Source organism: Homarus americanus, unplaced genomic scaffold (genome assembly GCF_018991925.1).
Source record: "Homarus americanus isolate GMGI-L3 unplaced genomic scaffold, GMGI_Hamer_2.0 scaffold49150, whole genome shotgun sequence".
NCBI lineage: Eukaryota > Metazoa > Arthropoda > Malacostraca > Decapoda > Nephropidae > Homarus > Homarus americanus.
Genome location: NW_024744881.1, coordinates 1 through 11813, shown reverse-complemented (window position 1 = coordinate 11813; position 11813 = coordinate 1). Strand labels below are relative to the sequence as shown.

The 11813-nt window shown below is 41.4% G+C and overlaps 1 protein-coding gene across 1 annotated transcript; it reads left to right on the top strand.

The window, feature by feature from the left end:
- Positions 1-6964: 6964 nt before the first annotated feature.
- Positions 6965-8939, top strand: LOC121878245 (luciferin 4-monooxygenase-like; the record flags this gene model as incomplete). The annotated part of the gene is made up of 3 exons (XM_042384342.1): positions 6965-7077; positions 7418-7645; positions 8774-8939. Coding segments are annotated over exons 1-3 (493 nt in total), but the record flags the coding sequence as incomplete, so codon positions are not given.
- Positions 8940-11813: the final 2874 nt, after the last annotated feature.

Genomic DNA, 11813 nt, shown 5'->3' with positions numbered 1-11813 from the left:
CAACCACGACTACGATTATAACAAACACGACCATGATTATAAGAACCACGACCAAAATTATAACATCCACAACTATTATTATAACAACCACGACCATGATCATAACAACCACGAATATGATTATAACACCCACGACTATGATTATAACAACTACGCCTATGATTATAACCACGACCATAATTATAACAACTACGCCTATGATCATAACCACGACAATGATTATTACAACTACGACTATGATTATAACAACCACGACGATGATTATAACACGCACAACTATGATTATAACAAATACGCCTATGATTATAACCACGACCATGATTATAACAACTACGCCTATGATTATAACCACGACTATGATTATAACAACTACGACTATGATTATAACAACCACGACAATGATTAAAACAACCACGACTATGTTTATAACAACCACGACTATGATTATAATAACCACGACTTTGATCATGACAACCACGACTATGATTATAACAACCACGACTATGATTATAATAACCACGACTATGATTATAACACCCACGACCATGATTATAACAACTACGCCTATGATTATAACCACGACCAAGTTTATAACAACCACGACTATGATTATAACAACCACGACCATGATTATAACAACCACGACCATGATTATAAAACCACGACTATGTTTATAACAACCACAAATAAAATTATAATAACCACGACCATGATCATAACAACCACGACCATGATTATAACAACCACGACCATGATTTTAAAAACCACGACGATGATTATAACACCCACGACCATGATTATAACAACTACGCCTATGATTATAACCACGACCATGATTATAACAACCACGACTATGATTATAACAAACTACCTACCTGGCGATTATAACAACCACGACTATGATTGTAACAACCTCGACCATGATTATAAAACCACGACATTGATTATAACAACCACGACTACGATTATAACAACCACGACCATGATTATAACAACCACGACCAAGATTAAAACAACCACAACTATCATTATAACAACCACGACCATGATCATAACAACCACGACCATGATTATTACAACCACGATCATATTTATAACAACCACGACGATGATTATAACACCCACGACCATGATTATAACAACTACGCCTATGATCATAACCACGACAATGATTATAACAATTACGACTATGATTGTAACAACCACGACGATGATTATAACACGCATGACCATGATTATAACAACAACGACCATGATCATAACCACGACCATGATTATAACAACCACGGCTATGATTGTAACAACCACGACCATGATTATAACAACCACGACCATGATTATAAAACCACGACTATGATTATAGCAACCACGACTCTGATTATATTAACCACGAATATGATTATAACACCCACGACCATGATTATAAAAACTACGACCATGATCATAACCATTACCATGATTATAACAACCACGACTGTGATTGTAACAAACACGATCATGATTATAAATAACCACGACCAAGGATTATAAACCACAATGGTTATAACAACTACGACTACGCATTATAACAACCACGACCATGAGAGATATAACAACTAATAACAAGATTACAACAACCACGACCATGATTGCACAACCACGCCCAAGATTATAAATAAATCCTCACGACTATGACTATAACAACCACGACCATGATTATAACAACCACGACCATGATTATAAAACCACGACTATGTTTATAACAACCACGACTATGATTATAATAACAACGACCTTGATCATAACAACCACGACCATGATTATAACAACCACGACCATGATTATAATAACCACGAATATGATTATAACACCCACGACCATGATTATAACAACTACGCCTATGATTATAACCACGACCATGATTATAACAACCACGACTATGATTATAACAACCACGACCATGATTATAACAACCACGACCATGAGTATAAAACCACGACTATGTTTATAACAACCACGACAATGATTATAATATCCACGACCATGATCATAACAACCACGACCATGATTATAGCAACCACAACCATGATTATAACAGCCACGACGATGATTATAACACCCACGACCATGATTATAACAACTACACCTATGATTATAACCACGACCATGATTATAACAACCATGAGTATGATTATAACAACCACGACCATGATTATAACAACCACGACGATGATTATAACACCCACGACCATGATTATAAAAACCAAGGCCATGATTATAACAACCACGACTATGATCATAACCACGACAATGCTTATAACAACCACGACTATGATTATAACAATCACGACGATGATTATAACACGCACGACCATGATTATAACAACAACGACCATGATCATAACCACGACCATGATTACAATAACCACGACTATGATTGTAACAACCACGACCATGATTATAACAACCACGACCATGCTTATTAACCACGACTATGATTATAACAACCACGACTATGATTATAATAACCACGAATATGATTATAACACCCACGACCATGATTATAAAACCACGACAATGATTATAACAACCACGACTACGATTATAACAACCACGACCATGATTATAACAACCACGACCAAGATTATAACAACCACGACAATGATTATAAAACCACGACTATGTTTATAACAACCACGACTATGATTATAATAACCACGACCATGATCATAACAACCACGACCATGATTATAACAACCACGACCATGATTATAACAACCACCACGATGATTATAACAACCACGACCATGATTATAACAACCACGACTATGATCATAACCAAGACAATGATTATAACAACCACGACTATGATTATAACAACAACGACGATGTTTATAACACGCACGACCATGATTATAACAACAACGACCATGATCATAACCACGACCATGATTATAACAACCACGACCATGAAAATGAAACGACGACTATGATTATAGCAACGACGACTATGATTATATTAACCACGAATAAGATTATAACACCCACGGCCATGATTATAAAAACTAAGACAATGATCATAACCACGACCATGATTATTACAACCACGACCATAATTATAAAACCACGACAATGATTATAACAACCACGACTACGATTATAACAACCACGACCATGATTATAACAACCACGACCAAGATTATAACAACCACAACTATTATTATGACAACCATGACCATGATCATAGCAACCACGAATATGATTATAACACCCACGACCATGATTATAACAACTACGCCTATGATTATAACCACGACCATGAGTTGTAACAACCACGACTATGATTATAACAACCACGACCATGATTATAACAAACTACGACTATGATTAAAACCCACGACTATGTTTATAAGAACCACGACTATGATTATAATACCCACGACCATGATCATAACAACCACGACCATGATTATAACAACCACGACCATGATTATACCAAACGACGATGATTATAACACCCACGACCATGATTATAACAACTACACCTATGATCATAACCACCACCATGATCATAAATAAACTACCTAATTTTGATTCTAACAACCACTAATTACGATTATAACAATCACGACTATGATTATAACAACGACGACCATGATTATGGCCAACTACACTCATGATTATAACAAACTACGCCCATGATTATAACAACCACGACTATGATTATAACAACCACGACCAGATTATAACAACCACGACTATGATTATAACACCGATTATAACAACCACGACCATGATTATAACAACCACGCCCATGTTAATAACAACCACGACCTTGATTATAACAACCACGACTATGATTATAACAACCACGACAATGATCATAACAATCACGGCCATGATTATAACAACCACGACCATGATGATAACAACCACGACTATGATCATAACCACGACAATGATTATAACAACCACGACTATGATTATAATAACCACGACGATGATTATAACACCCACGACCATGATTATAACAACTACGACCATGATCATAACCACGACCATGATTATAACAACCACGACTATGATTGTAGCAACCACGACCATGATTATAACAACCACAATCATGATTATAACAACCACGACTATGATTATAACAACTACGACTTTAATTATAACACCCACGACCATGATTATAACAACTACGACCATGATCATAACCAAGACCATGATTATAACAACCACGACTATGATTGTAGCAACAACGACCATGATTATAACAACCACGATCATGATCATAACACCCACGACCATGATTATGAGAACCACAACTATGGTTATAACACCCACGACCATGATTATAACAACCACGACCATGATTATATCAACAACGACCATGATTATAACAACCACGACTATGATTATAACACCCATGACCATGATTATAACAACCACGACTATGTTGATAACAACCACGACTATGATTATAACAGCCACGAATATGATTATAACAACCTCGACCATAATTATAACACCTACGACCATGATTATAACAACCACGACCATAATTTTAATAACCACGACCATGATTATAACAACCACGACTATGATTGTAGCAACCACGACCATGATTATAACAACCACGATCATGATTATAACAACCAAGACTATGATTATAACAACTACGACTTTAATTATAGCACCCACGACCATGATTATAACAACTACGACCATGATCATAACCACGACCATGATTATAACAACCACGACTATGATTGTAGCAACCACGACCATGATTATAACAACCACGATCATGATCATAACACCCACGACCTTGATTATGAGAACCACAACTATGATTATAACACCCACGACCATGATTATAACAACCACGACTATGATTATAACACCCACGACCATGATTATAACAACCACGACTATGCTTATAACAACCACGACCATGATTATAACAGCCACGAATATGATTATAACAACCACGACCATAATTATAACACCTACGACCATGATTATAACAACCATGACCATAATTTTAATAACCACGACCATGATTATAACAACCACGACTATGATTGTAGCAACCACGACCATGATTATAACAACCACGATCATGATTATAACAACCACGACTATGATTATAACAACTACGACTTTAATTATAACACCCACGACCATGATTATAACAACTACGACCATGATCATAACCACGACCATGATTATAACAACCACGACTATGATTGTAGCAACCACGACCATGATTATAACAACCACGATCATGATCATAACACCCACGACCTTGATTATGAGAACCACAACTATGATTATAACACCCACGACCTTGATTATGAGAACCACAACTATGATTATAACAACCACGACCATGATTATATCAACCACGACCTTGATTATAACAACTACGACTATGATTATAACACCCACGACCATGATTATAACAACCACGACTATGATTATAACAACCACGACCATGATTATAACAGCCACGAATATGATTATAACAACCACGACTATGACTATAACAACCACGACCATGATTATAACAACCATCACCATAATTTTAAATAACTAATGACTATGATTATAAATAAACACGACTATGATTTTTAACACACCCACGACCATGATTATAACAACCACGACTATGATTATAACAACCACGACCATGATTATAACAGCCACGAATATGATTATAACAACCACGACCATGACTATAACAACCACGACCATGATTATAATAACCACGACCATAATTTTAACAACCACGACTATGATTATAACAACCACGACCATGGTTATAACAACCACGACTATGATTATAACAACCATGACTATGATTATAACACCCACGACCATGATTATGACAACCACGACCATGATTATAACAACCACGACCATGATTATGACAACCACGACCATGATTATAACAACTACGACCATGATTATAACAACCACGACCATAATTATCTCATATACTATAGTAATAGCCGTGTGTCTGTGTGTGTGTGTCTGTTCTGGGCAGCCGAAACGGCACAATCGTTTTTCATCAAACTTGGTGGAAAAATCGCAAAAATTCGTAGAGTGGAACAAAACTGGTCCCATGTCGAAGGTTTCTTTAGGAAGGCATTAATTAACCATTTTATTTACGCTGGAAAACGATGTCGCTATACGCTGCCATCCTTCTGGCGGTTGCGCGCTAGCCAAGCACGAGCGTTTGAACTTTCATGCTTTGGTAAACTGTACCACCGGACTCGCCACCTGGCAGGAGGTGCCCACGATCACTTGTTCTGTTAGTATTTCCGTGTCATGGTGCAACCGGCAGATATTGTTACCGAGATTACCGTACCGGATAATTGTCGATAATCATCCAGATTTCTTATGAAAAACACTAACAATGCTACAGTGAACAGCAAGATACAGTAATATAAAAACATACAAAGTTTTATTTTAAAGTTAGTCAATATGAGCTGGTATTGAGGCTCTGTAGACATGAAAGTGACATTTTGTAGCATCCTTTCCCTTCAAGATTCCTAAGTTCATGACATTATTGAAACAAAAACTTAATTCGTTGACAGTCCCAGAGGAAGACTCAATAGGACAGGTTCTAGTGGACGAGCCAGCTAAGTCATGGTCCCCTCACACCTTCCCTAATGGTCAGAACAATTCTCATTTAGAACTGTTGTAACCACAGTGATCATATCAACACAATTCTTTATAAATACGTCTTGCACTTGTTATAGATTTATCATTTAGTTCATAATAATTGTTTAAAACTCGGAAAATCATTAGTAATCACCAGTTCCTCAGTGCCATTAGGAATCTAGTGAGAGTCCCGTAAGTATTTTTTCTTTCACTAACATAAATTACATCTTACATCTCTAGATTAATACTGAGTTATCATTTCAATTGTTTGACTCTAATGCTGGCGTTGTTACACAGACTGGACGATCAATAATTAACTCCTACGGTATGACAGAGGCGTTCTCAGCAGTGACCACCGGTACACCAGACACCCTTGCCCTCCACCCTGACTCTGTGGGCAAAGTGGTGCCTTATATACAGGTTAAGGTAAGATTCTCACCTAACCTAAGGTAGTGAGGCTCATAACTAGTTTACTAATTACACTAATCAACAACAACTAAAATTATGAGATACAACTTTTATTTCTTGATATCTCTTATTGTTCCCATAACATGTATGATAATTGCTCTCAATTTTTCCAAATAGTATAAGACTATAAGATCAATGTCATTGTACTTCACTATAAATGAGCATTTGTTTCCCAGTGTGTCCCAACAGTCATACCCACACACACGCACACACGGTCACCCACACATTTACACAAAGTAAATGTATTTAATAAACTTATTTCAGTACAGTTGACGCTAAGATCACTTTCCTCACTCAGTTTGTGGATGTAAGGACCGGAAGGATGGTGGGTGAGAGACAGGAGGGGGAGGTATGTGTGCGAGGGTCAAGTATCATGCTGGGCTACGCCAACAATCCCACAGCCACAGCCTCAACTATCGACCCCTACGGCTGGCTCCACACAGGCGACGTTGACTACTATGACCAAGACAACTTCGTCTACCTCACCGGCAGGATTAAGGACCTTATTAAAGTTAAGGGATACCAGGTGAGAATTGAACTGTTAGCGTAGAACAGACTACTGTACACTTACTGCTGATTTTCTTTCCCTTTATTAGACAAGCAATCTAACAAAAACATAACGTAACAAATTTAACCTATTAACCAACCCTTACCTAACATAACATAACCTTACCAAATTTTTTCGAATCTAATCTCTTCGTAACCTCATCTCACTTAACCTTACCTAATTTAACCTAATCTAGCCTAATCTAAGTTAACCCTAAAATAGCCTTGTTAACGTAAGTTTTTATGGTAGTTAATACCAAGTGAACCGATTTATGTAGATGTTGAAAGACAATATATCACACGAACACGTACCTAGCAACACCAGGTGCACAGTTACCACACAATACCATATATACAGGTGTATTTGCGGCTTTGTTGTCCATACTGGAATACAAAGTTTGAGCCATGATGGTCCCAGTGTTCATCTCCAAGACTCAAGTCCGTCGGACGATTGTAGCTCAGATTATTTGTCCAGGGGAAGACCCACTCACTCCCATCGTACATCCAGTCTAGGTACAGAGGGAGGCCCACTCGCCCAGAGTACACACAGTACAGTCTAGGCCCAGTGAGGGGCTCACCTACTCCCATAGTACACATCGTCACTACATCTAGTGAATGTGTGACACACTTACACGGGGATGTAGGATACGAGAGGAACACCAGACATAATTCTCTTGCACTTGATGAAAAATACGACAGATTTCAACACCTGTGCCAGCTTGGTCAGCTCAACAAGTTTAGTATTTTCATGTCAACACAACAATGGATCTTATTTCTCTTGCTTCATAGAAAACACAGCATTGTTGTTTATGGCTCAGATCCGTCCACCTGGGCTACTGTGTAAGTGGTATCCCTCAAGAGAGTGAGTTAGACCCCATCTTAGTTGTAATAAACATTAATAGCTAGCTGTATGTTCCTCTTAGCTGATGATATGAAGATGTTCTGATATGTTCAGTGTGACCGAGGCAATGTTCAGGTTCAAATGGATTAAAACAACGTCTTAAAATGTTCTAATAACACGTATTATTGTTTCAAGATCACATTAACGACTAAGACAACAAGGCGATAGTGGAGACCCGGCTGTCGCTTACTCTCTTTCGTTGTACAGGTGTCCCCCGCTGAGCTGGAGAAAGTGTTGTTGCAGTACGAGGGTGTGGAGGAGGCGGCGGTGGTGGGCGTCCCTCCCCGTAAGATGGGCGAGGCGCCACGGGCCTACGTGGTGCCTACATCAGGCACTGTCCTACACCTTCCACACCTACAGCAGTTCGTCGCTGGTGGGTCAATACTCCTTACACGTGTTCTATACTACATAAACTACAAACGTTATCACCTACATATAATACACATGTTATCACCTTCATTACTACACATTTATCATCTACATATAATATACATGTTATTACCTCTATATGCCACATGTGTTACCATCCACATATATTACATGTATCTAATATTACACTCGGTAGTCTGAATCAATGACAGTGACCCACCATAACTCCCACAGTAACCCACCATAACTCCCACAGTGACCCACCATAACTCCCACAGTAACCCACCATAACTCCCACAGTGACCCACCATAGCTCACTCAGTGACCCACTATGACTCCCACAGTGACCCACCATGACTCCCACCTTAACCCACCATAACTCCCACAGTGACCCACCATCCACCAGTGAACTCCCACAGTGACCCACCATGACCATAACTCCCACTCCCACAGTGTAACCCACCATAACTCACACAGCGACCCACCGTGAGTCCTACACATACCCACCATAACTCCCACAGTGACCCACCATGACTCCCACAGTGAACCACCGTGACTCCCAGAGTGAATCACCATGACACCCCACAGAAACCCACCTTAGCTCCCAGAGTGAAGCACCATGACTCCCACAGTGACGCACCATGACTCCTGAGGAAAACCGCCATGACTCGCACAGTAACCCACCATAACTCCCACAGTGATCCACCATAACTCCCACAGTGACCCACCATGACTCCCACAGTGACCCACCATAACTCCCACAGTGATCCACCATAACTCCCACGGGGATCCACCATGACTCCCACAGTAACCCACCTTAACTCCCACAGTGATCCACCATAACTCCCACAGAAACCCACCTTAACTCCCACAGTGACCCACCATGAGTCCTACAGATACCCACCATATCTCTCACAGTGACCCACCATAACTCCCACGGTGAACCACCATGAATCCCACAGTGACCCACCATGACTCCCACAATGACCCACCATGACTCCCACGGTGACCCACTATGACTCACACAGTGACCCACCATAACTCCCACAGTGTCCCACCATGACGCCCAGAGTAACCCACCATGACTCTCACAGTGACCCAATATAACTCCAAAGGTGACCCACCATGAGTCTTAAAGTAACCTACCATGACTCACACAGTAACCCCACCATAACTCCCACAGTGACCCACCATAACTCCCACAGTTAATCACCATAACTCCCACGGTGACCCACCATAACTCCCACAGTGATTTACCATAACTCCCACAGTGACCCACCATGACTCCCACGGTGACCAACCGTAACTACCCACAGTGACCCACGATAACTCCCACGGTGACCCACCATACCTCCCACAGTGACCCACCATGAGCTCTAACAGTGACCCACCATGAGCTCCACAGTAACCCACCATAAGTCCCACAGTGACCCACTATGAGCTCGCACAGTGACCCACCATGATGACTCCACGATTACCATGACTCTAACAGTGACCAAAACATAGCTCCCACAGTGACCCACCGCCAACTCCTTGGTGACCCACCATGACTCCCACAGTGACCCACCATGACTCCCAAGGTGAACCACCATGACTCCCACAGTGACCCACCTTAGCTCCCACAGTAATCCACCATAGCTCCCACAGTGTCCACCATGACTCCCACAGTAAGCCACCATGAGTCCCACCGTGACGCGCCATGATCACTGTGAACCACCATGAGAAACTCCCACAGTCCACCCTACTTGTCCCACAGTGACCCACCATGACTCCCACAGTGACCCACCAAGACTCCCACAGTAACCCACCTTAACTCCCACAGTGATCCACCATAACTCCCACAGTGACCCACCATGACTCCCACAGTAACCCACCATAACTCACACAGCGACCCACCGTCAGTCCTACAGATACCCACCATAACTCGCACAGTGACCCACCATGACTCCCATAGTGAACCACCATGACTCCAACAGTGACCCACCATATCTCCCACAGTGATCCACCATAACTCCCACAGTGACCCACCATGACTCCCACAGTGACCCACCATGACTCCCAAGGTGAACCACCATGACTCCCACAGTGACCCACCTTAACTCCCACAGTGATCCACCATAACTCCCACAGTGACCCACCATGACTCCCACAGTAAGCCACCATGACACAGTAAGCCACCATGACTCCCACAGTGACGCACACGACTCCCACGGTGAATCACCATGACTCCCACAGTGACCCAATTATGAGTCCCACAGTAACCCACCATGATTCTATAGTGACCCACCATGACCCCCCACAGTAACCCACCATGACTCCCACAGTGACCCACCATGACCTCCCACAGTGACCCACCATAACTCCCACAGTGACCAATTATAATTCCCCACAGTGACCCACCATGACTTAATAGTGACCATGACTCCTACAGTGACCCAATTATAACTCCCACAGTATGACCATGACTCCCACGGTGACCCACCATGACTCACCACAGTAACCCACCATGACTCCCACAGTGATGCACTATGACTCTCACGGTGAACCACCATGATTCCCACAGTAACCCACCTTAACTCCCACAGTGATCCACCATAACTCCCAAAGTGACCCACCATGACTCCCACAGTAACCCACCATAACTCACACAGTGACCCACCATGAGTCCTACAGATACCCACCATAACTCCCATAGTGACCCACTATGACTCCCACAGTGAACCACCATGACTCCCAGAGTGAATCACCATGACCCCCACAGAAACCCACCTTAACTCCCACAGTGAAGCACCATGACTCCCAGATTGACCCACCATGACTCCCACAGTGACCCACCATAAATCCCACAGTGACCGACCATGACTCCCACAGTGACCCA